At 43.9% G+C, this 27,716-nt stretch overlaps 2 protein-coding genes across 5 annotated transcripts in view; both read right to left on the bottom strand.

Annotated features, from left to right (window-relative positions):
- Window positions 1-254: 254 nt before the first annotated feature.
- LOC120409895 (cytochrome c oxidase assembly protein COX18, mitochondrial) lies at window positions 255-6,162 on the bottom strand. The gene is made up of 6 exons (XM_039550937.1): window positions 5,911-6,162; window positions 4,710-4,814; window positions 4,339-4,502; window positions 3,444-3,556; window positions 3,012-3,122; window positions 255-2,323 (listed from the first exon to the last, which is right to left on the bottom strand). The coding sequence occupies exons 3-6, from the start codon at window positions 4,481-4,483 to the stop codon at window positions 2,150-2,152; spliced, it is 543 nt and encodes a 180-aa protein (XP_039406871.1). The 5' UTR covers window positions 4,484-4,502; window positions 4,710-4,814; window positions 5,911-6,162; the 3' UTR covers window positions 255-2,149.
- A 1,874-nt stretch (window positions 6,163-8,036) lies between these two features.
- The window catches only part of ANKRD17 (ankyrin repeat domain 17), a 54,107-nt gene continuing 34,427 nt past the window's right edge, over window positions 8,037-27,716 (bottom strand). For 2 of the 4 annotated variants that reach the window (XM_039550342.1, XM_039550344.1), the window contains 19 exons: window positions 23,326-23,474; window positions 22,104-22,215; window positions 21,785-21,930; window positions 20,620-20,762; window positions 19,966-20,179; window positions 19,427-19,602; window positions 19,032-19,194; window positions 18,205-18,300; window positions 17,892-18,008; window positions 17,225-17,396; window positions 16,551-16,998; window positions 16,310-16,465; window positions 15,947-16,096; window positions 13,811-15,459; window positions 12,602-12,799; window positions 11,750-11,998; window positions 9,829-10,004; window positions 9,558-9,722; window positions 8,037-8,638 (listed from right to left, as the gene is read on the bottom strand). In XM_039550342.1, coding sequence (XP_039406276.1) covers window positions 8,579-8,638; window positions 9,558-9,722; window positions 9,829-10,004; window positions 11,750-11,998; window positions 12,602-12,799; window positions 13,811-15,459; window positions 15,947-16,096; window positions 16,310-16,465; window positions 16,551-16,998; window positions 17,225-17,396; window positions 17,892-18,008; window positions 18,205-18,300; window positions 19,032-19,194; window positions 19,427-19,602; window positions 19,966-20,179; window positions 20,620-20,762; window positions 21,785-21,930; window positions 22,104-22,215; window positions 23,326-23,474 — 4,739 coding nt within the window. In that variant the 3' untranslated portion in view covers window positions 8,037-8,578. The remainder of the gene's footprint in view (window positions 8,639-9,557; window positions 9,723-9,828; window positions 10,005-11,749; window positions 11,999-12,601; window positions 12,800-13,810; window positions 15,460-15,946; window positions 16,097-16,309; window positions 16,466-16,550; window positions 16,999-17,224; window positions 17,397-17,891; window positions 18,009-18,204; window positions 18,301-19,031; window positions 19,195-19,426; window positions 19,603-19,965; window positions 20,180-20,619; window positions 20,763-21,784; window positions 21,931-22,103; window positions 22,216-23,325; window positions 23,475-27,716) is intronic. The other 2 variants (XM_039550343.1, XM_039550345.1) reach the window with 1 other exon arrangement.

Raw genomic sequence — 27,716 nt, 5'->3', positions numbered from 1 at the left:
CCTAGAGTATTCCAGGCTAATAATCAGATGGAAGTTAGGAAGGAAACTGCCCTCCTTTCTAAAACCACAATTCTTTTCTTACTACTGGGTTTTGGTCATTTACTTAGAATTTCTTTGTTTTCAGCAAAGCCAGAACAGGAGGCAAACAGGAGAGGTGGAGACAGAGTTAAGCCAAACAGGGCTATAGATCACATTACTTAAAGTGTCATGCACAAAGAATATTGTACAGGCTTTTTTAAGACACTTCAGTCGGGTTTCTCAGAGAACACCTCAAGAGGTATTTTTTTTATTTCTTCTCCAGAAACCTCCCTTGGCCCTTCCACAGTCAACAAGGACTCATTCGACCTGATACACATCATTATACGTATCTTTGCTCCATCTTTGTCTCATCAACATGGAAACTGAAAACAAAATAATTACATCACCATGGGAAGGCAAACAGCAAAGCTCCAATCCTCTTTGCTAGAAACAGCATCAAACACTGAGACAAGGATTTTAGGCCAGACGAAGTATTTGAACAGAGTCACTACTATGGCTGAGAACAGAGGTAAGCTTCTGGGTAAACAAAAGCCCTTTTTCTCCAGGGCACAACCACCAAAGATAAGAAGCATCACAGCCCTACTCTTGAAGTTTACACTGCATCTTCGAGACAGAGAATGAAACATGTATTCTCCAGCCAGGATATTTCAGCACTTCTGAGTTCTGCCAGAACAGAACCCATTCAGGGAACATCTACTTGCCTGATTTCAGTTCCTTAAGTTAAGTCTCCCTCCTAAGTACACGCAGTGTTACAACAACCCTCTTCCAGACCTAAAATAATGCTGTAAGAAATCCACCACCAAATACACTCACTGGAGAAACCTTACTCTCTTTTAACTCCCACTGGCAGGTCTTGGATGTAATTTTATAAGGTAAAAAGTGTGTAAAATAAACATACATAAATGGAGAACTGCAAATATTACAATCTCCTGCACTGAACATCTGGGGTCCTGACAAGAGCTGTGAGGCATTTTTTTCAGTGAGCAGTTTCACAGCCCCCTTTATGCTTCCTAAGAAATCTCATGTTATATTTTTACTACACAAAAGACATAGCTGTTGTCAGCCTGCCCGGTTCACAGGCTGGGAACGTGAGACCCTCTCAGGTGAGACTGCTGAGGAAGGAGAGGTGACTTTCCTCAGCACTGCATGGAGCACCAGCTCCCCCTACCACCAGCTTCCCAGACAAAAATTCACTCCTTTTTGCAGAGTCTTTTTCCAACACCTTTGGCTGAGGCAAAATGACAATACAACATTCAGAGAAATCAGTAAGGCCCTTTAAAAAGCTAGAACATTATCCTACCTGCAATGCAGACCTGGAAAGGGCTTTGTCACATACATTCTGATCTCCTTACCTGCGGATTTTGAATTGTTAGACACCATTAGATGAGATGCTTTTGGCTGTGTTACCTTCAGTTTCACACCTGTTTTGGGGAGGGTTTTTTTTGGTATAAGAATATCCTGGCAGCATCCGGATATAACGCTATCACTGATGTTCTGAGATTCCTAACAGTGAAAACAGTGAAAGACATCAGTGAAACATCCCCACAGGTAAAGTGAAGTGTTATTAGTACAATGACATCTGCACTTTTTCTTCTAAACTGCTGATTTTAGTCAGAAGGTGTATCTCAGCCCTATCTGGAAAGTTCCACTAGGCTATCACAACAATTCAAACAAATGCTTCCAAGTCTGCATTAAAAATTCTGCTTCTGATTTTTGTTAGTTTACATCACAGTAGTAGCTTGGAATCTTATAAAAAGTTCAAGTAAATAATTAATTCCTGATAATTTTAACAAAAAAACCCCCTGAACTTCTTTACCTTCAGGACTTACAGTAAAAAAGAGGCACCGTATATGAGTCACGGTTTTATTTAACACTCACCTGGCCAATTCCTTACGATAATTCAGGAGATAAACCTGGATTTCTGGACTATTGCAACTGCAAAATGACCACACTTGAAACAAAGCTACCCAGTAAAGACACATTTTTGCTGACCAATCCTTCTTTATGGCCAGCCAGTGTTTTATTTGGAAAATAAATATACAGCAAATAAGTACATCTCACTGAAACAGCACTACTTCATTCCTGAGACAGCTCTTCCTGCAGTTCAGTGTCATTTCTTGAAGCTGTACTTAGCAGCCAAGGCAGCCATGATGTCCCTGTAAGGAGTATCCGAGTCGGATTTGGTCCTTGGGATGCAGCACAGCCGGCGGAAGGTGGGAGAGCGCAGCAGGAGGTTGTGGGAGAGTCCCACGAGGCTCGAGGACAGCCAGTACAGCGCCATGGACTGCAACAAGACAAGCACAGGTCAGCTTCCTGGAGGCAAGGAAAACAGCAGGTTTAGGCAACTCCTCCCGAACCACAGCTGTGGGGTACTCCCAGGTATTGATAAAAATAACTCACCTAAAACACTCCTCCTCTCATTTGCAATAATGGCTTCCACGTGAAATGTAACTGTCTGTCTCTGAACTCTTCGGGGGAAAAGTGTCATCTACACTGAGGCTTAACAGGTCTTAAATTAATTCATATTAAACTTGCTTCAAGTTCTGTATTTGAAACTATCTTTGAATGAGCCAAACAACCAGACACTTTGTTTTTGCAAGAATACTCTGCAGTAGAAAACCTGGTAAAAATGAGAAGTGTTTGAAGAAAGATGTGGAAAAGTTCCTAATTTAAGAACTACACTGGTTTCCACTTAACAAACATTTGCCTACGTGTCTTTACATAAGTTTTCCTCTCCTTTTTCAGACTACACGAAGGACATTAAGTCCTTTCAAGGTTGCAAACTCTTCCCTCTTAAACAAAAATATTCCAAAGGCATCAAGATTTAAACATACATATAGACAAAACATGTGATTTGTTTTCAAGCACACAGCAGCAGCAGCAATACGAAACACACGAGGCATTCAGGCTGTCCTTTAAGCACCGACCAGACCAGCCACAGGTGACGTCCCAGAGGTGACCTCGGTACTTACAGAGGGCACCGTGGCAGCAATAGGGATCATCACCACAGACACCACGCGGAAGAAGTTCGTAACAAGCTTCTGGAACCGGGAAACTTGCGGGTTTTTTTGGGAAGCAAAGATCTGAAAGAGGAGAAACTCACAGCTATAAACAACGTCTTTTTGAAATGACCAGACTGAGGATTAACACCCAGAAAGCTCATTAGAGCAGCATTCTAAAAGAAACTTTAGTCAAGACTAAATATTACTGAAGCTCAAGTAGATCTGAGACATGTCACATCAGACTTTGAGGTCTCTGAACAAGACACCTACGCATTAAAGTACACAGAGCAAACAGATTATTTTTCACTTCTGCCCAGTGCATTTAAAGCAGTGATAATCTGCAGCCACCTTTATGTGTTAGCCCTTTGCAGTCACCACTGTTGGTTTATTCCACCAACGTACCTCTACCACCAGCAAATTCACCAGCCCCAGGGAAACGGGCAAAATCCACGTGGAATCGGGTGCCGTGAGGTCCGTAAACCACAGTGCTCCTCCTGATGAAAACTGTTCTTGTACTATAGGAAACATTTCAAGAAAACACAGAATTCAGTATAATTTGCTGTCTCAAGTGAGCCAGAACTGTACCAGGGGTTAAATCATACACCCAAGTTTCTAGGTATGTTTTATCCACATGAGAAATATGATTAAAGCAGAAATCCTTGGTTAAACACTCTGCTACCAATCTGAGTATGAAAAGTGGGAGATACAAGCTGAGACCCATCTTAGCTCATGACAGCCACTGAAAGGTAAATCTGTGATTAAAAACTACTTTGATCTCAAATATTTTACAAGTCAATGAGAAAAATAAGAATGCAGTAACTTACAGTGTTTATTTCCTGATTTTGAAAATACTGTATTTTTCTTAGTAACTCTGTAACTAGCTACATTCTTGCTTAAAAGAACAAACTGTGAACTCTTGTCTAAAAAATTGGTATATATTTTTTTTTAATTTAAAAAACCCTCACACATTCACCTTGTCTACAGTATTTCACATGAAAGAAAAAAAGACAGACTAACAGTGAGTGTGCTGTGGCATGTATAATATTACTTGCTAAATAGGATTATCAGACTACATTAAGTTTAAAACTAATTTCAAATGATATTATCTATTATTTATATTAATTAATTAGATTAAGTTCAAACTATATTAACTTTAAAACCTTAGTAGCTGACTGTTCTTATGTCAGCTTGTACAGCAAGCTCAGGACATTGTGCTCTTTAACCAACAAGGTGTCTGTGGAAGCAGTAGGTGAATAAAAAGGGACAGTGAGAGAAGACAGGTGTCCAGATGCAGCACCTGCTGAGCCCAGGGCACCGACGCTGCAGTTGCGCAGAGCCAGGGACACGCACACCCACATGGGGATCTGCACCCACAGCAGCAGAGTGGCTTTGAAGGGGTGGCAGTTGTCCCGGACGTACAGCTCCGTAACAATCCTCCGCATGTTCTTCGTGAAGTGAAACCTTTCGGAGAGGAAAACAAAAGTTCAGAGCTTTGAAATGCGTAATGCCTGAAAGGGAACAGGATAAATAAATTGTAGGAGGGGAAAGAAAATCTAAGCTTTGGGCAATGGCAGAATCTTCCTGTAAAAGTGTTGTTTGTGGGATCTTCCTTCCTGCCAAGCCTCATTCCGGAACGGGTTCAGGAGGTGTGTACAGTCCCCCTCGTACCTGGCCACCTTTTCAGACCACCCCAGCTGCTTTCCACGCACTGAAACTTCATAGCGAAGGCGCTTGGCGAGTTCCTTAATCTCGGGCTGCAGGTTTTCCAGCTAGCTAAAGGAAAGGAGAACTGTTTGGGCACAGTGGCAGGTAGCAATCGCCTCCTCTCCTCACCTCTGTCATTAGTAATTCAATAGCTGAACAAGTTATTACGCTTATTAAAATATCACTGTAAAATTTAATAGCTGTACAGAAATTAAACATACACATTGCCACTGGATAATTTAATTCCTCTACAGGTATTACACACATTAACTACCCTTGTATGCCAGCACAGGTATCAAACATATTAATTATCACTATAATTTAATACCTGTACAGGTATTAAATGCCTGTGAGGGACAAGACATCTTGTCAATGCCTTGTTCAATATCAATGAACACCTTTTCTCTTCAAACGAAATAACCACGGGAAGGTAACAGCGACAAGTGTTACACTGACAAGTAATTACAGTGACAATCAAAGATACTCCCTTACTACTGCATGAAATGAAAACAGAATTTCAGATTTATCTTTTTAGATTTTATACTTTTTTAAGAAGAAAATGAGTACTATCACAGCTGAAATCAGGGCAATTCTTAACAAGTGTCTTTTTGCCTGCAATCAGGACTTGTGATCAGCTACTTCACTTAAAAAGACCCAGCTTTAATGCCACCTCAATGATAAAAATAAATAAATGACAATAATAAAAATTAATAACAGCCAAATATATATAATAACATACAACTATATATAATAGAAAATGTGTATAATATAATGTATTATTTACGATATACTACATGCAATATATAAATATATTGTGTTACACATGACAGAAATCTATAAATAATAATATAGAGAGAGAAATGAAATAAAGAGTAATAAAATGAAGTCCATCAGGACACAACTCGGCAGTGAACAGTCACTACCCGCAGCATAAGAGACCCCATTATTCGAGAGTGCAATAGACGCTCACTTTTGCAACCAAAACATGCACAAAATATAACGAAATTCTTTTAAAAAACCCGAAACGCCCCTAAAGCCGCTGCAATAAAAGAACTGTGATGTTTATTCCGCGGCCTCCTCAGTCCTTCCCTCACAGCCTCTCCCCGCCTCAGAGCCGCCCGCCCCTCCCGCCCCTCAGCGCCCCCTCAGCCGCCCGCGCTCCCACCTTGGCCAGCAGCCGCCCCTGGTGCGCGGCCAGCGGGAGGGTGACGGCGCTGCGCAGAACGGCGGCCCCGCAGGCGATGGCGGCCCAGCAGGGCAGCCCGGTGGCCTCCTGCAGCGCCGCCAGCCCGCCCTCGGCCCAGTGCACGGGCGCGGACCGCGCCGCCCACTCGTACCAGCCCTCGGGGCCGCCGGGGCCGCCCGGCGCCGCCGCCGCCGCCGCCGCCAGGGCCGGCGGAGCCCGCGCGCCCGCCCGCGCGAGCCGCCACATGCCGACGGCTTCCTCCCGTGCGGCGCATGCGCGGCCCGCGCGCCGCCGGAGCGCGCCACGCCGTGGCCGCCATGGCGGCTGAGGGCACGGGAAGGGCAGCGAGGGCAGGGCAGCACCTCGCTCCATTACCTGCATTATATTGTAACCAGACTGGTACGGGCTGGAATGGAAATTAGAATAGTCCCAACGCCCTCCTGCCATGGGCAGGGACACCTCCCACCACACCACGGAACGCGCGGAGTTGGAAGGGAACCGCGAGGATCAGGGAGTCCAACGCCTGGCCCCTATACAGGACATCCCCAAGGATCACACCACGGGCCCGGGAGCGTTGTCCGAACCCTGCGTGAAGGGTCAAGGTCTTATCCAAACTGCCTTTGAGCCCTTTGAGCCCCAGGGTTGGGGCAATATCTCACCCCTCTTCCAGGAAATATTTCTTCCCAATATCTAGCCTGTTTCCCCTTTTTCCATTTGTACCCATTACTTCTTGTCCTATCACTACAGTTCTGACAAGGAGAAGTCTTGGGCGTGCTTGTTGGCCACTTCAGATACTGTAAGGGTGCCATGACGAATCTACACAACCTTCCCTTCTCCAGGCTCAACAGCCCCAACTCTCACAGCCTAATAATTACATTCACGAGCAATTAATCATTAACGAGCCGTTCTCATTCCACATTAGCAGTGTTCTCCTGCCCAGCCAGGTTCTGAACTGTGTCTCCTTACCCCTTCTGTGGCAAGGAGAGGTCAAAATCCCCCTTAGACCATACACACTCTGCACCGTGCTCTCTTCCTCTCCATGTTTGTCCTAACCCTGGTTCTGTTCCCTTTTCCCAAATAAAGAGCACCTGCCAGCTCCCAAAAGAGTACGTTCCTTGGTTTATTGGACAAATAAAAAGCATTACATTGTGGAAAAATTAAGAAAAAAAAGGCTCTGAGAATAAAAATGGTTCAGTTCCCCCACCCAGGATCTCCCGTGCCCAGCCCACTGCCACAGTGGTGGCATCAAGCCTGCGCTACCGCAGGCATGGACTGAACTGTCAGGTCAACGAAATACTCCGGTTTCATGGCTGTAATAAATAGTGAGCACTACTTCTCAGTGGGATTCGTAATTAATAACCCCAAAAAGCACTAAAGCCTGCAGCAAATGATCGTAGCAGAGGGGAAGGGCACTACACCCACACCACGGTAAGGTGTGAGATGGAGTTTCAATCCTTTTTCTGAGCAGTTCCTCACTTTGGAATTAATTTTGCTACCACCACATCTTTACGGGATGTATTTCAGGTGATCAGGCAGCTGGAAAAAGGAGCTTGCTTTTATTCAGAGCAGCACCTAATGGCAGGTACACAGACTTGGGTATGCAAAAGGCTTGTGGACACCTCAAGTATCACAATAGTTAAAAGGCAGTAGTTTCTGTGGGCATCTGAGGTGTTTTTTCCTGGTTTTCTAAGGAGGAACCATAGTAAAACCAAGTAATACTTCTTAAATCCGAGCTGTAGATCTCCTTTAAATGCTCTGTATGGGAACTGTACAGGGATCCTGACTGAATCTGTGTCACTGCTCACCCAGCCCAGCCTCAGAGGACCACCCCCCCCCCCCGCCAATCTCCTGCTACTGCTGTCCACAGAGGTGACAGCTCCTGACAATGTATAAGGGAATTCCCACTTGGACTTCTCCAAATAAAGCTTGACAGGGCTTATTCTGGAACAGACCTGCATTTTGGAGCCTTTAGCAGGGAAGCTCTCCCCAGTTGTCAAATAGAGAACATATGTATTCCCAAAAAAATCCAACACGCATTTGGAAAACGCCCTCTGATAATGCCTGGGGTGTTTTTATAACTTACTTAAATTACACAAGTAGAAAAGTTATGCTTATTAATAGTTTAATGTATGAAGGAAACATCCAGATTTCTGAATATGAAGGTACATATCTCACATTAATTTAAGTCTACATAAAGTAGAGCCTCTATAACTGACATATTGAAATTTACTTTCTGCTTAGCCATTTGTTATGTAAACAATTGTACATTTATTTGCCATTCTAAAACTTCAGGATCAAGTTTACATAATTTTGCTAAATTTCTGTGTTTGCTCAGAAGCAGTTTACAGTACTAAAACCAACCAGCCAAAGAACAGCTTCAACAGAAAGTTATGTCAAAAAAAAAAAAAAAAAAAAAAGGAGGAGGAAAGGAAAGAAGAAAGTCTAACTAAGTTGAAACATATGATGGTGGGGAATGGGTGGTCACAATGTTCACAGAAAAAGGTCAGTTAGTAAGTTCTTCTGCAAAAAGCCTACACACTTCAGTCAAGCACATCAGTAGAATGATCTGGGAGCACATAAACTGTTTCTGCCAATTGTGGTTTCCTCTGCAAGGAAAGGAATCTCAAGGCCAGCACGTTGATCCCACTCAGCCCAGTTGGTTCATATGCACACTGTTCATGTGAGGTGTCCAAGTTCCAGTCCACACCTGCAACAGAAACCTGCATTAACACCGTGCTTTGGGCTGCTCCAAGCAGGGCACAGCTCACAGGGACACTGTAGGCCTCACGGTTTTCCCCGTCCAGGATAATTATCAGGGCTCTGTGTGTGCAGCAAATGATCTGCAAGCCCAGTTCCCGAAGCCTTCAGCTCCCAGATCAAGAGACTTGCTCTGCTCTTGACCCTGAGTTCAAACAAACAAGAACTTGATTTCTGCTGCCTTATTTTCCCCTAACACCTTCAGCTCTGGGGACAAGTAAAGCTTCTTTGGGGGACAAAGTTTCCTCATTAAACCAGAAATCACCTCGCAGAGATCAGAAGACACATCAGAGCAATACCTGAACTGTGGCCGAACCTCCTCTCCCACACACCTATGGCCTGCCAGAGCTGGGAGCTGCTCCCCACAGCTTGGATCATTCCCAAGCAAATTAAGCCCAGAAACATCTTTATTTAGTAACAGTGTAACAGAGCTCACTGTCTAATTAAACATAATCACAGGACATAATCTAACCAGAGCTACTAACGTTCCATTATAGTATTAGTTCCTGAGTACGAACAAGAGGTTTAGGGGGAATTAATCCCTCTGCCTAAATTATATTCAGTGGACAAGCCAGGCAAGATCAGAGCAGCAAAGAGCTACTTACTCCCTTCCTAAAGAGCTGCTCTTTATGCCCTTCCTCCGTGTGCTCCTAACACAGTCAGGACATCCTAAACTACAGAGCCCAGCAGCAGTCCTGTTGCTGTATTCCCTTCTTGGGAAAGGAAAGCTTAACTAAGAGCACATAAATTGGCTTTTCCTATGAAATTTTGCCCCAAGGTTTCTTTTCCCAAATGCACAACTGCACAGACAGGAATCATGATATATTTTGAGTAAAATACACAGTCCAAAAAAAAAATTGAACAATTACCGTCTGAGGCCCGTTGTTTTCTGTGGAGTTTGAAACCATCTTTATCAGCGAGTTCCAAGATGGGTCAGCAGCATGAGGCCCATTAAAGATGGGGCCTCCAGTACCATCTGTGATGGGGGCTACGGGAGGAATTATGGCGTTCCCATACACAGAAAAAGGCATTCCCTGAGGGGAAGGAAAAGAAACAATCAGGATGCTTTCACGAATGCTACTACAGACAGAAGGACAAAAGGGGGTTCATGCTGCGTATCGGGTCCAAGAAGGTCATTACCCCAACTTTTGGGAAGTCCATGTATCCTGCAGGGACGGGCTGATGGAATGTACCAGAAGGCGTTACGATTCCCGTGCTGTCTCTCTCCATGGCTTGGTGCGAGAACACGCCTGGATCAGACATGGGCCTGTGGATCATGTGGCTCCCCATTCCGCTGTGACACCAGTCCACTTTATCTGCCAGCACAGAGACACAGCGTCATCCACAACACCCCTCACCGCCGCTTTCCAGCCTCCAAGCTTGCTCACCCCGCAGCTCTCAGGCTTCCACCTGCACTAGAGCTCAGGAGCACAGAGGACAGAAGATAGCAGAAATGGCACCTGCAGCCCCCAAGCCAGGAACCCTGAGCCACTGCCAGGAGTTTGGAACAATTACCTGCAACCAGAGCGCTGCCCCTGCAACTTTCCTCCATTTCAACAGCAAAGCTGGAATTTGGGCTAACTCTCCCTCCTCCAAAACCCTCAGATTCTCCAAAAACCTCAATTCCTCGTGCCTTTGGTGCTGTGGAAAGCATATGTGCACTAAGACGACAATTTGCTCTACTTCACTACCGTTCTTCCATTAATTATTTAATATTCTAAGGGACACGGAAGTATCCGTACAAAGCATAACCAGAAAATGACCAGCTGCAGACATAGGCTCATGTTCTAATTCTGCGAATTCACCAGAGGCAGCTTGGTATCAGTGCTACAGTTCAAACCCCAGACATCCAAAAATCAAATTTTCAAAACAAATCGTAAGAAAACTGTATTTGGAGAAGGGGTACAGAAACATTTCTGAGGCACCCTAACACTCAAGTAGAGAAGAGCCAATCCTATTGTGAACTGAAAATCAAAATGTTGAAGTAATTAATAAAAGCAGAAAGCAAGCAGCATTCCAAAAGCCAAGACAGGCACGAAGGACTTTTCCAGCCACACAATGCAAATAAATACTAAATTTTTAAAGCTTTATCTGGGAAAAGACCACTAGCCAAATAAAAAACGGGTTTGTATTTGGGGAAAAACCCGAGCACAGTCAGTCAATTAAAACCTTAAGCTGTCTGCACTCAGTCAAGGGGCAGAACAGATTGCTCTGAGAGGCGGAGCAGTTCCCATCCTTGCAGGTTTTCCAGAGTAGATTGGATAAAGCCCTGAGCAACACAAGCAGAACTCATGGCAAACCCCATTTTGTGCAGGAGGCCGACAGGACTTCCAGACATCCAATCCAACACAGTCTCAATATTCACACCCCCCATCCCAAGCAAAAAACCAAAAGAAATTAAAAATCAACTCAGCACAAAAAACTCCATCAATATGAAAAAAGTTCATCAGTCTCCCAAAACTTGCATCCAAGACTCCTGACAAGTTCAGTGAGAAAAGCCATAACATCACTGACTGAAATTCTTAGTAAAATTCTGAAGTACTAAATTGTGTGTGACTCCAGGAGAGCCAAGAGCCTTGTGCTAGTAGAAAGCAAATGGCTGGAAAGAACAAAGGAAACCCAAATGTGGAATATTATCACTTTATAAAAACACCATCCTCAGCACAAAAGGTTCTACTTTAGCTACAAATTAAATACTAACTCCTACTGTACAATCAATCTCTTTATCAACAAAAAACCCCAGACAGTTATCTTGTGACACCTTAATTTCCCTCCTCCTAAATCGAATGATCCCTATAAACCCTGTTTTTATTTTTCCTGTTCTTACTTGGAATACCGTATCTTCACAGCCAGGACATTTTCAGAAACCCCTGAGGGTTTCAGAAACCTTGTTAAAACAAGTAAGTGGACCGGAAGGCAAAGACAAGTCCCTGCTCCAAATCCTTGGGAAAGAACATTTCAGTATTTTCAGGCACTCGCTTCTGCATCCTCCCGTGCTGAAGACAAGTTTGGCAAACACAATGGTGTGATCAATTCAAGTGCATCTATGAACAACACATACCTTGACTGCCACCTATACCTTCGAAGGACCAGATGCCACTATGTCCCACTGGGGCAGCCAAGTTGCTCCCAATTACGGAAGGAGTAGACGTTCCAGTTTGTCTAATACGTGCAGACCGTTCAGTCCCAATAGGAACAGGAACTTTTCTGTCCTGAGAAACGTTACTGGGTTTTTCTGATCCCAAGGACACTGCTGAAGGGGTGGGAGAAGGTGCTCGTACTCCAGAAGACACGGACTGAGCAGGAGATTCTGCAAGGAGAGCAACAGGAGCACTTAGTGATGGCAGCCAGATCCCACAAACCTATCCTTCAGTGTCCAGCAACTGACAATGGGCAGCTGGTTAATGCCAGGTTCATCCACCTCAGGATAATTTTATTTCCAGATCACGGAGATACTCACCATTGATTTAGTCCCTTATATAAAATACTTATCATGCCCTGGCAGCTCAGCCACTGGACACACACCACATAACCTTAACTAAGCACCACTGTCTATCAGCACAGAGCATTTGAGGATTATATCCTAAACCAGAGCTGAAATAAGCCCACATAAAACCATGTTTCTGTTGGGTTTGTTTTTTATTCTTTTTTTTTTTTTTTTTTTAAGTCTTGCTTTGTTCCCTGAAAGGGTTTTTTGTCATTATTTTTGCCAATGAAACAGACTAACATGTTCCCTAAATAAAGCCAGCACTTAACAGCTTATTTGTTTTCTGTCCAAAGAACTCCAAACTGCAGGGGCCAGAGGTGGAGGAAGGTACCAAAACCTACCCTAAGGATTTTCTCCCGGAATTCCTTACGTGGTTCTGCGAGACAGCTTTATTTATACAGCAGCTTCCCGCTGACCAGAACTCACCATTTGATGCTGATGAACATGGAGGCAATAAACTAAGAGGGGAAAAATGCTGTCTGTTAAAATTAGCAGCTGCAGGCGCTCCACCCAGAGGTGTGCCGGGTGCGTAGATCTGTCCTCCCGACAGGTTCGAGGCAAAGGTCCCCAGGTGTGTAGAAGAAGGTGTTACAGAAGCATAGGGAGAATCCATACTGACAATACCTACAAGAGAAAATGGGCACAAGTGACTCCCAGAACTCCAACATCTCCATCAAGAGGTGGCCCGTATCATGGAAATAAAAAGGAAAAAAGGGAAACTTAAATCCAATCCATCTTTGGGGTTGTGTGTTGCAATTTTCCAAAGGAAACTGGAGTATTAACCTTCACACTCAGCAAGTCTATTCAGTTTGTGGCAGTTGTGCTGTATACATAAATCAAGAATGATTCTCCTTTCATTAACACCAAATGTCACCAAATAGCCAAGATACTCAAAATACAAGAATTACCGCTCCCTTTGTGTCCTCTTCAAGGAAGAAAGGGAAAAATAAAATCTTAGGGATCTAAGACTTACTCTATTGTGTATCTTAGGGGCATACAGGGCCGTAGCCAAAATGCTAACTAGTAAGTATATCAAGATGAAAAAATTCAACACCATCATATTCGCAAAACAGGAAAAAAAGTTCTGTCATATCTCTCAATCCATTAACACCTCAGTGGTCCTACAAAAACAGGCAGAGATGGTCCACACCATGTGTGAACGTTGTGGAAGCTACAGAACAGGTTCTGTGACAACCCCTTGGCCTCTGTTTTGGGCAGAAAGCTCAACACCTCACTAAAAATTTCAGGCAGTGAAGGAAATTACATTTTATGGATCAAATTTAGTAATTAAGACAACACACCTCTTGTAAGTTACAAGTTCACATCAAAACACCACTCTTTTTACCATCCTAACCCTTGGAAGATGCTGCATATTTTTCTGCAGCCTCAGGACAAGGTATCACAAACTAGAACAGTCGCTAGCTGGTAGGGAAGGAAGGTGGAAGTAAGAGTGTTTTAATTATCTCAGCTATTACAGGAGAACAGACCGGAACAGCAAAAATCCTATTTTATCGAGCCCATCAGCTGCCAAATTGTTACTAGATTTGACAGGGCACTTAAAATGAACTCAACTTGACCTAAAAAACATGAGAATAAACTGTATTATTATGGTATGGACACAAGCCAAAAACTTACCTGAGGGACTTGGAGCTGGCCTCTGTAATGGTGGCCTGAAACCTGGGGCTTTGGAAGTGTCAGACTGATGTAACGGATCTGAATTTGGCAAAAATGAGGACTTTGCTGATAGCATGGATTCTGGTGTTGTCTGAGAGGAAACAACAGACCCACCCCAGAAGGCATGAGCAGATGTGGGGCTGTTCTCAAACAACGTACTAAAGGGCCCAAAAGGCAGAGTAGCACTGAAGTTGTTCCCCATGGGCTTGTTCGCCGGGTGGGCCGAATTCTGAGAAGCACTTTGTGTACTTAAGGTAGAAGGAAGCTGCACTGAAGAAGGAACGCTGTGGGGCCTTTTGATGTGGTTAACGTTGAGGACTGCGACAGAGGAGTTTTGCACAGGAGCCGGATTCTTGTGGACGCTGCCGGTTCCATGGACAGGCGGTCTGATGGCCGGGGTTTCCATCTTGGCTGCGGGCTGAGCGGACCCCATGGACGCCTGGGACACGGGGTAGGTCATTGGAGCATTGCTCGCACCTACCACGGGAGCAGATGAGCTCGTTGCTGCTAGATTTGGAGGCACAACCATGCGAGGATCTGGTGCAGGAACCTGAGGTTGCTGGAGAGGGGGCCTGGCCTCTGGCAGAGGAGCTCCCGGGGGCTGCTGATGAGCGGGATGCACAGAGGAGCTGCTGGTCCCAGGATTGGGCTGCCTGCTGCTGGTCGAGCCACCCGCATCCACTGCGGGCGGGCTCCCCGCTTCCGGCTCAGACGGAGGCGCACCTTTATTGGGAGACGCAGCCGCGCAGTCGGAAGGACTGCTCCTGGAGATGCCCGCCGGCTGCGCAGGAGGAGAGGGAGATGAGGGGGAAGATGCAGGGTAGTGTTCTTTGGCAGTAGGAGTTGGATACGTGGCGTTCGTGGGCGCTGTGCTCGTGTTGCTTGCTGTGGTTGTCACGGTGGTGGTGGTGGCGTTGGACGTCTTCACCACTGTGACAAACAGCTGCCTCCTGACCGAAGGGGAGCTCGGGCTACCGCTCGTGGAAGATCCAGGCACAGTAGAAGCCACTGAAGTTGTCGTTGCCGTGGGACTCGTCGTCAAAGAACTTGCTGAATTCACCTGAGAACCGCTGCTGCTCTGGCTGTTATGGCGAGGCACCATGTGAGGTTTCGGCGAGTTCGTAGCTCTCGCAGGGCTCAGCGGCCTGACGGGAAACGGACCCCACGTGGACTGAGCTGGTGGGAAGGTACCTCCGAAGTGCGTCATGGGCAGCCGAGGCGGACGTATCTGCTGGAAAGTCTGAGCAGCAAGGAGCGCGTGTGCAAACTGCGGAGGAGGATATGCCAACGGAAGAGAAACTTGGAAACCAGGCCGCACGTTGTTCACGGGGTTCTTAATGCTTTTGTGAGTGGATGCTGAGGAGATTGCAGGCACGGTGAGCGCGGAGGCGCTCTGAGATGTCGACGAAGCAGCTACGGTGGTCACTTTGATGCCCACGAGAGAACTGTTAGCAGCTGTAGTGGTGGCAGGTGTTGAGGACCCTATTTTGGAATTTACAGTCGAACTTTTCAAACGGTTCTTTGGAATCAGTTCATCGATTTCCTTATCTGGATCCTTAATCAGAGCATTGATCAACTGTGTGGCCTGTCTGGTCGATTCTGTGCCACCCCTACAAAAAGGAAGGACAGGAAAAGTGCATCTAAAGCATTTACACACATTATAGCCAAGGACCTCCCACACATGATCCAGCCTATCTTCCATCACACTAACACAAACAGAAAAATAACCCTCTATCCAAAAAACTGAGCTTGGCACAGTCCTGCTGCAGACAACTACTCAAGAAGTTCAAGCTGAAAATTCCAAATCCCAAAAAACTCAAATGGATAAAACATTTGCTTCCCTCAATATTCCTTCATATTTCAGCAAGTCTAAACAAGCCCAAACACAGAATCCCAACGTTTATGCTTTACCTTATATCACAAGCTGTCTTTTGTACCTGTTGGTGGTTGTACTGTTTCCCCACCCCATTCGTCTCCTCTGCTTTCAAGTGATCTTCCAAGGAACAACCAGATCAAGCCTTTAATCTTCCTGTACAGACAAATGTTCTTCAAGGAGAAAATACCCACAGGAGGGAGCCAATGCAGGATCCTGCTCACCTTATTGTGATTATTCGGTCTCCAGTTTTATCCTTCTGTTTGTCAATGTCTATGTGCGCTCCCGTGCACTCCCGGATCGCGTTGATGTTACATCCTCCTCTGCCAATAACTCTGGAAATCACAGTTGATGGAACAGAAACCTTCTTGGATCTATATAAAAAGGAAACAGTATTAAGTGGGAAACACTTCCATGGCAAGAAGCTGTGGGCAGGTTGGTCAAAAGAATTCCATGTTTTCCAATTCAACCTATGCAACAGCACCTTTGTGAGATCTCAAATCCACTAAAAGAAGGTCATTTAGTAACTCCAGGGAAGGCTACACAAAGGACAGCATCAAAGGGAATTAGGGGAATATTTTGCTTACCTTCTCACAACTTCCTTCCAACCTTCTTCCCTTTTCTGACCACGTTTAGGACTAGCAATGGTTAGCTTTCCATTTGGAGAAGAAAGGGGAGAAGGAGCGGATTTTGTGCAAGTAGACAAGGAATTATTCGTCACTTCATTAATAACTTCAGACAACCTGCAAAAGAAATTAAATGCTGTCATTATGTGGGGGGGAAAAAAAGGATGACTTACACTTTGCATACACGGTCACAGGAACTTACTTGATGGATGACTTGCCAGGGACTGCTTTCCTCTCATCCTTTGGACAAGTGACGAGCACCGACGGTTGCTTTTTGTTGCTCTGTGTGTTAGTGACAGCTGTGGAAGAATGATTGTCACTTTTGTGGCTGCTGTTGCTATTGCTGCTCTCATCGCTACAGCTGGAGATCCTCATATTGTCACTGTCACCACTCTCACTAGTGCTGCTGCTCTTGGATTCCCCATTCACCTTCTCTGGTTGGCTATAGGAAATCGGAAGCTGATCATCAAATATAATCTGAACATTATCAGGGGTTACTTTGTTTTTCCTGTTTTTCCTCTTGGAGCTTGTTGTGGTGATGGTGTTATTCCTCTTCCCATGAGAGCCTGCCAACGTTGTCCAGGTTGCAGATATACCTATGGTGGTGGTGGTGGTAGCACTGGGAGGCTCCATTGGGACCTCGGGATCATCTGATGGAAGAGTAAAGACAAAGCAGGAATAATTTAGCTGGTTTGAGGAAACTTGAGTATTTTGCTTTCCAAATCACACCTGTCCTATCAAACAACTTAGAACTAACTTTTTTACAAAGCTTGACAACGCACACAAAACCCTTGACTATGCAGAGATCCATAAATCTATTACAGTTGTCAGCTCATACAGAATTTCATTCTTTTCTTGGAATAATGCAGTAATCACCTTCAGCTTTTAATTTTTCTTTCTCCTGAGCAGCCTGAAGTTCAAAATTCTCTTTATTTTTTGCTTCTATTTCTTCTAGTTTTCGCCTTTGTTCTTCTTTTTTCTTCCTCCTTTTCTCCTTTCTTTTCTCTCTTTTGGCAGCCAGAGCCAGTCTCCTGCTTTCTTCCCTTAGCTACAAGTCAAGCACATGGAACAGCATTACAGGGTGTCCCATGCATTTCAAGAAATCCAAATGCTTTCTATTTCCATGGACTTTCCTGTTTTATTTCTACTACAGTATACAGTTTCTAGTAAATGAGTCTATTTTCTTACAATTTTGGTCACAAAACAGGGTTTAGACCTAAGATCCATATGAGTATGACTAGAAAATGCCACACTCATTTTTTTTGACAGAATCATATTCAGAAATCCTTCTTTTGGTACAAGACTGGAGAATCCTTCTTCTGGTACAGAGTAAATAGTTCTATTGGCATTTTCTGATCCAATGTCTCTGAATAATATCAAAGTTCAAAGATTACTTGAACAACAAGATGCTCAGACACTCCAATTACGGTGAATACACACACTCCTATACCCCAATAACTACTTTTACCGACCTCATCTTGAAGGAACTCGAAACTGGAATTTTAAGAGAGAAATACTGTCAGTTGCAACTCTTTCCACTTGCCTTCTCCAAGTCCAGTTCCTCTAGCAGAATGCTTGCGTTTTTGTTGGCTTCCGCAGCCTGTCTATCTTTGGCTTGAACAATTGACTCCATACACAGGTGGCACTTCTTCAGCATCTCCTGAAATGACAAAGGACATCGAGTACAAAGCGCCACGTGTTCTCATATCCTGCTGTTTTTCCTCAACAATTCCAATGGGACTCATGCTTTGGCTGAAAGCTGGTGGCCAGTGAGCTAAAGAGAATTCATAACATTGTCTCTGAAGCAGAGACACAACACTGTTCCTTCTCAAGCGTTTTCCTCCCTCCCATCTTACCTTATCAGTAATGGTTGCTATGTATCTCATGCACTCCGAGTCAGATGGGAACTGGTTTACCTCTTTCACCAGGTAACGCACCACTTTCACATGACCCTGCAAAACAAATTTCAAGGTCAACATTTTCTATCAGACCAGCTGCCTCTGCTTTGCTGACAAACACTTCAGTCCCAGCACTCCTTGCAAAATATTTATTTTCAACTGCTCAACACATGAAGCTCTCAACACTTTTTTTGAGATCTTTCTCACCTTCTGAACTAGTGAGGCACATTTCTGACACCAGAGAAGGCAGATAATTACCTCTTGTCAGGTTGCCCTTACTCCAGAAGTATTTTCACAAACTTTTGCCTTTTTCGGGGCAGTCTTCAGATCCCCAGCTCTTAACAGCTTAACAGCTGCAGGCTTCTACAGTCATCTGCAATTTTTCCAGTACTGCAGCACCTCAACTTGCTAACAAAATCATCTGTAGACTCAAATCAGGCTAAACTGCACTTTTTTGGACCAAAGTCCTCATCCTCTCCTGCATAAGGAACCAATCCTATTTCCTCCCAGTTCTATCAGACAGAAACTCGGCAATTTTCACCCCTCACACTCACCAGAACCAGCCTCACACTACACTGCCTGTAAAGCAAATTCCAATAAGAACTGAACACAGATATTACACAGGTGACACACATATCTGTTTCTGAAGATTCAATGCCAAGTATTCAAATTAACCGACATATTATTAAATATGTAGCTTCTGTCAGTACGTTCTACTTCTAAAAGCTGTGTAGGGATGATCAAGACAATCATAGTTAAGAGCCAAGCTGAACTTCACATTCTACCTTTCGGAAGGCTGCCATGAGAGGAGTTATTTTCCTGTTATCAGCTGCATCCACATCAGCTCCAGCCTGGACCAGCAGTTGGACAACATCAAGATGGCCCCCATTTGCTGCCAGCCACAGTGGAGTATTCCCCTTCTTGTTCCGCACGTCGATGTGAGCTCCCCTACAAAACCAAATACATTCCATCAAAACCCTGCATGTGGGCAAAAGGAAGCACTCTGACCCCAAAAAGAACTTCGTTTGAGTAGCTGGGATAAATTAAATTATGTAGTAAAAGTCAACAGACACAGAACCTTTCCTTTAGTGTATATTTGGAAATATTGTTGTATACTGGGAAAACGAAGTCTAAATCCAGCCATATTTTTCTTTAAGTTGCTCACTTGCAAACACAGTACCTGCTAATGAGAAGCTCACAGAACTTGTAGTGCCCTTTGTCTGCTGCAATGGTTAAAGCTGTATCTCTGGATGACGGTACTGGGGGAGCGTTGACATCTGCACCTTTGTCCAGCAGGACCCTGCCCACTTCCGCATATCCCCCAGAAGCTGCTTCCATTAATGGTGTGAGACCAGTCTGGAACAAGCAAGCAGGAGAAAGAAGCCATTAGTGGGGGGCGAGGGGCTTACCTGAGATCTGGTATTTATTTAACTTGCAAACATAATGCATTACTGTCCTTATGCTTGTAAGCACCTGAAGATGGATCAACACCTTTTTGAAGAAGCACATCTTTTGATGAGCTTTGCAACCACCAAAATCTTAGCCCTTAAATGCAGCCATTTTCTTCTATACAGTATCTGGTTCAGTTCGGTTAACTGGACTAGAGAACTGAACTAGAGAAGGTGACTTGCACAAAGGCAAGAAAATCAGGTAACAACAGACACACGATGACTTACAAGCACCTCTTTCTGCAGACCCCTCCAGCTGTTTGCTCTTTACCTTGGCTCTGTGTTCAACGTTAGCTTTTCTATCAAGCAGCAGGCTGACCACCTCAGTTCTTCCTTGGAAACAGGCCAGAGTCAGAGCTGTATTCCTGTTGGTCTCAATCTGGGCATTTATATCAGAGCCCATGTCCAGTAACAGCTTGACAGCAGCAGTGTGCCCATTCATGGCTGCCAGCATCAAGGGAGAAATGCCCAATTTGCTACCAGTTCTGAAAGAGAAGGAAGAAAGAACCAAAACTGCTCTAAAGGTCATTTCAGAAATGTGATTATTATAAACTTATGAAGGCAGAGGACTTATGCAAGACTGAAAAATCAGCTGCACACTAACATCTGCTGAGCCTACAAGGGGTTCTCCACAGCAGCATTGCTTAGGACAAGTACTTCTACTTAGAAACACCACCCATGTTACTTTTTGATTGCTTCAAATTGAAGGGCATCTCTTATGAGGAGCATAACTTGTGCTTGGCCCTTTCCTTTGACCTGTGCAGCTCACACCTGAGCTGTTTTCCACCTCCCAATGGATGCAAAAGCATGACATAGATGCACACACAGAGAGTGAACTACACAGGGAAAACCAAGGGAACACACACACTGTCTTCACGTCACTCACAAGCGAGCCCATGAGATAATGGGTGAAAAGAGAACTTGCCTGGAATTGATTTCTGCCCCAGCATTCAGCAGAATCTTGATAATGTTCACGTAGCCACCTGAGGCGGCGAGGCTCAAAGGTGTGTAATCAGACACGTTCCTGTGCTCCTTGTTTGCCCCTCGAGCTAGCAGCAACTCCACCACCTGCAGTGTTTCAACAAATAACATCTGGTTTTCTCCCAAACTTGCAAATCTATCCAAGACAAATGCTTTTCAAACCTAAATAATCTGTTGGAAGATGTCAATGGTAAGAAAGCCACTTTAATCAGTTGCTTCGCTACACCCCTTGCCTTCATGACCGGATGAGGCAACAACTGTGTTCCCACAGCCAGTGTAAAACTTGCTTTAAAAAAAAAATCAATCATGACTGCTGATTAGTGTGCTTCAACCATTCATACCAAATTGAACAGCAGAGTAAGAAAAGGCAGATCTCTTTATGATTATTTCAGCTGTCTTTAAAGCCTGCCAAACCAGAGATTCAGCTTCAATATGGTGCACAGAGTACTTCTGCTTTTTGTCCTCTCCTGCAGAGGATGTGACAAGAAACCGAACTGTCTAGCAACTTAAAATCACAGTGTACCCTGAGGTGAAAACCCATGGTGTCACTGCCAGTGCAATGTTAAATTTGCTTCTTTTTCAGGTTTTAAGCATTAAAAAAGTTTAGATTAGACATGCACAGCTCTCCATCAGAATGTTTTCCCATGAAATCACAGAACAAATATACTGTCAACCCCAAAAATTTGGGCAGAAGGGTATTCTGACATCATCTCTGCTGCCCAAAGCCCAGCGTTTTCCCTTTTTTTTCCCCCCCAAAACTACGATATGGCTCACATATGGCACCCATTTGTGTCCAGCTACTGATTCTCAGCAAGAACACTCATGGCATTCACTTTCATATCTATACCTAATTATGCTGGTAAAAGTCCCATGATGGGGCACTAATGACTACACTCATGAGGACACCTGCACAGCACCAGTCAAGTTACCGAAATAGAAAAGGCAATCTATGAACACATTGTGATGTCTAAATTGGAAAATGTGAAGCTCTTTGCATCTTTTTTAAACACACATCCTGTGTGACTGTCTCTTCTCTGGAAGATTCCTGTACTGTACTAACACAATATGTCATTCACACACTTCTTCTGAAGATTTAAGGTTTACTTCACCTCTTGCCTCCCTCCTGAACAAGCCAAAGACAAGGGAGTGTCCTTGGTTCTCTCGGACTGGGCTTCAATATCAGCTCCATTATCCAGTAAGATTTCCACAACACCCACATGGCCAGCTGTAGCAGCCAAAATAAGCGGAGTAAACCCTGAAACAGAAAACACTGTTTGAAGAGTCCACGTTCATAAGTGACATGAGTAAAACCACCAGAAAAGCAAGCCTAAAGGTTTCACATGAAGTCTAGGCTTACTGGAGATTTATTTAGTGGGACACACTGGCAAAGCAGACAGGGTTTGTGTACTGCCATGGTGAGATACCCACCTTTCTTGTCCCTGTGTTCAATGTTTGCTCCTCTCTCCAGCAGGGTTTGTACCAGTTCTTCATGGCCACCAGCACAAGCCAGTGTCAAGGCTGTGTCATGGTTACTCTCAGTCTAAACCAAACAGACATACACAGAAGATAAATACTTGCTCCTTCAAGTACAGCCCCTGTTACAGTGCATGTTAGCCAAAACATAATTACACCCATGCCAAAGCAAAAAGCTTCGATAAGCTAAGGGCATGTTTATTGATGCCCCCACAGCTACCTTCTGTGTCCAAGTTCATGACAGGATTCTACCTCTCAAGGCAGCTCTGCTGGGATATTTAAGAAGAAATCCTGACAGGAACTGAAGATTCTTCAAGAACTGAGCTCTCATCTATGCTCTGTTAACCAGATTAACTTCTTTACCACTGCTTGACTGTGACCTTTAGATGGTATAATGAAGGTAAGAATTCTGTCTTTAATTCTTAACACTTCGGTTCAGCCAAAGGCTTCATCACAGCAGAATCCAAGCCAAGTACCACAAGCAACTAAGTAGCAAAGGCTGATTTTCCAGAGGTTTCTCTCCTTTTCTCCACAATGATTTCCTGCCTCTCCTCTACTCCGTGCTGCCCAAACCTTAGTCATGTCATGTATAGCCCAGAGCTGTGCATAGATATATGCCAGTTAGTATGTGTATGCTTTTTGCTGATGGCCAGCTAGCTCCAAGTCAACATAAAGTTGCCCTTTTAACAATAATTTTCATTACAGAAAAGCCTTTCCCTTAGTGGAAGTGAGAGCTTAAATTATTTCCTCCTGCTAAAAAAATCACAGCAATTATTAGTTTCAAGACTTTCACACCTCTGTGATCTCTGGCCAACGATTTGGAAGCACAACCGAAAACTCAGTGTGCAATGCTTTACAGCTTATTTTTGTCTTAGGATATCAGGCCAGAAAACATTTAATTTCTGTCAGCAGACAACTCTGCTGTTTCTCATAATCACACTGACAACAAAGGAATAAGAAATACAAGTGTTTAGTCATTCAGAGACTTTTTTTTTGTTTGGCGAGAGCACAGAGGAAAGTGGGTTGCGACTCTGGGGTGTTGTTCTGGCTTCCTAAAAGCAGCAAATCCAGTCCCCAGACCCCAATCCATTATACAACAGAGCTATTTGCCACCACTGAATTATTCAGGATGCAGAAAAAAACTAGCTTTGTGCATCTGTGAGAGTGGCAGGCTCACCTGGGCATCGATGTCTATAGCAGGGTAGATGGGCAGCATGGCTGAAGGAGAAATGATGGGACTCGGAGTCGGCGTCTGAGGTTGGGACACTGAGGTTGCAATGCTGTGGGTAGGAGTGTTTGACATTGCAGATGCTCTTCCACTCACTGCTGTTGGACAGAAGAACCACACTTAGTCAAAGCAAAACACTTCCCAAGTGTAGCGTGACAATAAAGGGACAGTGGGATGAACTCCCATCGACAGATGGAACTCCTTAAAAAGTGTTGTTTTCCACAAATATATATATATTCCACACATTTAGCCAAATCTTTGAACCTTTAACTCTTAGAATTTGAGCTATGAAAAAGGTTTACTGTATTCAATCAAAGAAAAAGTTTAAGTATTAGATTGACATGTTTTCTACAAGCCCACCACAAGATGATTTTTTTTTTTTAACCCGAAGATCTTTCCTACAACAAATCAGCCATTATTTGGACCTGGAGTTCCATACCTTTGGAAGCAGAGCTGCAGAACAAGTCCAACCAACGGGTATCTACGCAATTTTTCTTAAAACAGTTTGAATGTTTTAACGTAGAAGTCTGTCCAGCCTTCACCCCCACCCCCCATAAACATAAAAAAAAGCAACAGGGCAGGATGCTGACACGGCAGAATTTGCTGAAACCAGAGAAGTGGAAGCTTTGGAACAGCCAGTGTGCAGAGAGTTTGGTCAAGGTGTTAGGTAAGCAAAGGTAACACTGCTCACAGTGATGACAGTGTATGGACACGACACACATAGCACTGACTGCCGCACTCCCTGAAATTCATTCTATACATGGGATGTTTAGAAATACAGACCAAACTTGAGTCTAAAGCAGCCTTTGGGGAAAACACCCATTTTCCTACTTTGCCTCAGAAGAACTCAATGGTTTTTTCCCTGTCACTTCTCCAGTGTTTCTCCAGCTGTTTCTCAGGTGTGACAGTGAAGTGAAGGCCCACACACTTCTGTCCAGTTGACAAAAGCACTTTAAACTGCAAAATGAAACAGTTTTCCAACCAACGCCACAAAACCTGAATCCTAACAGGCCCAGTTGTGTGCTCCCACCATTGCAAGGCAGCTGTGTTTTACATCCATTACTAATTTAATTTCTGGATTTCCTACACAAAATCCCAACAAAGAACCTAAGAAATGGCACCAGCAGAAGCAAAGAACACCCAGCTTCTAACACAGAAAAGTACCATTAACCTTATATTTAAGAGTAAGTCAGAATTCAGAACTCAAACTCCCTTGATCTGTATCTTTGGGTGCCTTTTGAACACTTATCTCACAAATCACACAAGGTATGGATTAAAATAAACATACTGAAGATATGCCCAAATATTTTGACATAAAGTCAAAAACAGCATGTGTTTTAAACAGTTTCTAAGAATTCCTGCTCAAGTCCCAAAAAGGGGACTGGGAAGCATCTTTTGTATTACAGGAGACATTAGTAAATTCTCAGACCAAAAAAAAAAAAATCAAGTTAGTTAAGGAGGTCTCAATTCAGGTAAAGTCTACTTTTTATATTTGCAGTGAGGGGAGGAAAAACCAAACAAAAAAACCCCCCAACCTCCCAATCACCACCCGCTCCCCCCTCCAAAAAATACAAAACAAATGAATAAACCCAAAAAAGAAAGATGTGTGCTTCAGCAGTAATTCACAAATTTAGTTCATATCCCTACAGCAGGAATCACTAGGACATAATATTCATTTTTATGGGTAATCAGTTTGATTATATCTATTTCAACATCACCTGTGTGGAGTTCAAATTTCTACCGAACATGCCAAGGGTGATGAACAGAATTTTTATGGTGCCCAAACTAAAATATTCAAAGTTTTCAATAACCCAAAAGGTTTTCACAGCAGTCCTGAGCACTGCGAAGAGTAACCAACTAGCATGATTCTCCAGGCTAAACACACTGACAATCAAATATTTATCTTTGCACTCTGGTCCTTGTCCTGCTCTAATGGACTAGTGGCAGAGTGAACTGAAGTCTGTACTTCACCACGGAAACATCATTATTTCATGCCTGGGATAACCAAGTCTTCAAAGTTAGTTCACTATTGGAATATTTTAGTACATACATGACTTGGTACAGGACCGCCTACACCACAATCACGTTGGGAAATGAGATCAAGCTTCTTGGTTGGAAGACATCACCAAGCACCATCTGACTGCTCCAGTCTCAGTCTCAGACATTTGCTGGGCTATCAGACAATCAGTTTTGTGCTTACTGATATTTGGAACAGTGCTGCTCTTGATCTTGCTTTCCTTCTGGCCATACCTCAGCCCTCTCTTAGCTAAATGAAGAGAGAACACCCTGAGAGCTGCTCCCTCCTCCCTGTGCTCACTGGCCTCACCAGTGTGACATGCCCTTGGCTTTCACCCTTGTAATCCCCACTTCTCTTCATGTGGACATCACATGTCTCACAAGTGCTGTCTGACTGTGGGCACAGCATTGTCCTTATGCACTGATTCCTCGTCTCTTGTAATGTCAACAGCAGACAGCTAAAAACTGTTCCACATTACACACCAATAAGCCAAGATGAGGGATGGAATAAAAAAATACTTTACAAGAAATGTACGAGACATCTCAGCTTTTTCCAACTGGTTTCAAGCCAACTCCACAGGCTTGTTCTACATCAGTTCCTTCTCTGTCCCCAATTTCTCTGTAGTATCCTCAGTTATTACAAACTGTGTTCCTGCCACACAGGATTAAAATCACGATGGAGCAGTTGAGGTGCAGAACATGCCTCGGACTTTTAACAGTCCAAGTTATGTTCTGAATTGCAACACAAACACACGGCTGCTGCTGTGCAAGAAGGGCTCCATGGATGAAGCCTGAAAACCATTCCACACCTGTAGTCTCTGTAGTTATTAGCTAAAAGTATGCGAAGTCGCCTAAGGCAGGTCAGCCCCACATAAAACCAGCTCCTGCTCAAGTCCCAAGTGGGACACAACCTGATTTGCCTGCGATGCTGGCACTCTACTGTTATTTTTTTCAGTATTGAGTCTACAGCCAAGGCAGACTCTTTCTCATGCATTAATTCAGACAGCTGCATTTCGAACCGATTCATCCCACAAGGTAGCTTCCAGGAACGCATTTTATCAAGTGCTTCAAGATTCTTGAAGTTCTTTGTGAAGCTCTGTGACTGGACAAAATCCTTGGAATAGTTTCCACTTTATAAAAAGGTTGCTATTAAAAACAAGGTGTCTTTTTTCTCTTTAGATCTTTACCACACCACTTAACAGATGCAACGTTTTCATACAAGACTTACATAACTAACCCCAAAAAAAAATTTCTTTTTACGAGCCTCATAGCAAGCAAATAGCTTGCCCAACATCTGAAGCTCAAGAGCAAGCCTTTCACTTGTCCTCAATTCCAGCAGGATCATAAAGGAGCCCAAAGGTAAAAAATGAAGGATTATTTACTACTTACTCATTGTTTTCAACTAATTAAGCACAGAGATGCACATTAAATCAAGTCTGCACAGTCAAGGTGAAGCTTTGTTTCTGTAACTGGTGCTGTAAACGCAGCTCTGCAATGGAACTAAACTCAAGGCATCTCAGAAACAAGAATTTAAATCCGTAAGAATACTCTAGAAGCTTCTCTCAAAGCAGTACATGGAGTTACTGATCAAATACTTAGCTGCTACTTAAATGTTCTGTGTTACACTGAGGCCATTTCTGCTCCACATTAAACCGGGATGTGTGGACTCAGGCTGACACTGAAGTTGTATACTCAGGTCTGTGTCTGTTCTTGCTTAAAAAAACACCCTAAAATCAGCCACTTGACAGAAAACGCATTCAGACTTCCTTCCCAACTGCATGTGTGCACGCATGTACTAACAAGTGGGGCTGAGCAGTACCAAAATATGCACTTAAATTCACACTGGAAATACCTGACTGCCCAAAAAGGCGCACACAGGCATTTGGTTACGCAGCACGTGACCTGAAATCGCACCTTCTCAAGATATGACGTGCAGTTAAACACGTCCCAAACATCCTAACTCCATGTTTAACTTATATTTAAACACAGCTCGAGTGCATTGCACAGATTCTTTATTAAGTTACCAAGAACTGCAATCATCCTAGCTTTTAAATTCATGTTGTCCTGTATCCCAGCAGTTCCACATGAGAAAAATCTTTACTGTCACTGCATGATATATGTCCTTTTATCTACTTTTTCATGCATACATTTGGTTTTTTATCCACTTCCAATCTTTAGGTCTATGCTTCAACTCTTATTAACACGAGATTTCCAGAAAAGTTTCTGTCATCTTTAATGAAGCTTTGCCTGGACACCAGGTCACTGATCAGGTGTCTCATTGCAAAAGTGGTGTTCCAAGTACTTGAAAAAAATCACCACCTGGT

Source organism: Corvus cornix, chromosome 4, assembly GCF_000738735.6.
Source record: "Corvus cornix cornix isolate S_Up_H32 chromosome 4, ASM73873v5, whole genome shotgun sequence".
Lineage (NCBI taxonomy): Eukaryota > Metazoa > Chordata > Aves > Passeriformes > Corvidae > Corvus > Corvus cornix.
This window is presented reverse-complemented; position numbering and strand designations above follow the sequence as displayed.

What these genes read in the sequence shown, in the direction of transcription:
- LOC120409895 (XM_039550937.1), bottom strand. Translation starts at nt 4,483, where the DNA reads ATGCGGAGGATTGTTACGGAGCTGTACGTCCGGGACAACTGCCACCCC. An exon ending in CGGTGCCCTGGGCTCAGCAG is followed by an intron (nt 3,557 to 4,338) that starts GTGCTGCATCTG and finishes TGTTTCCTATAG; the next exon opens with TACAAGAACAGTTTTCATCA. An exon ending in TTGCTGCCACGGTGCCCTCT is followed by an intron (nt 2,324 to 3,011) that starts GTAAGTACCGAG and finishes GTCTTGTTGCAG; the next exon opens with TCCATGGCGCTGTACTGGCT.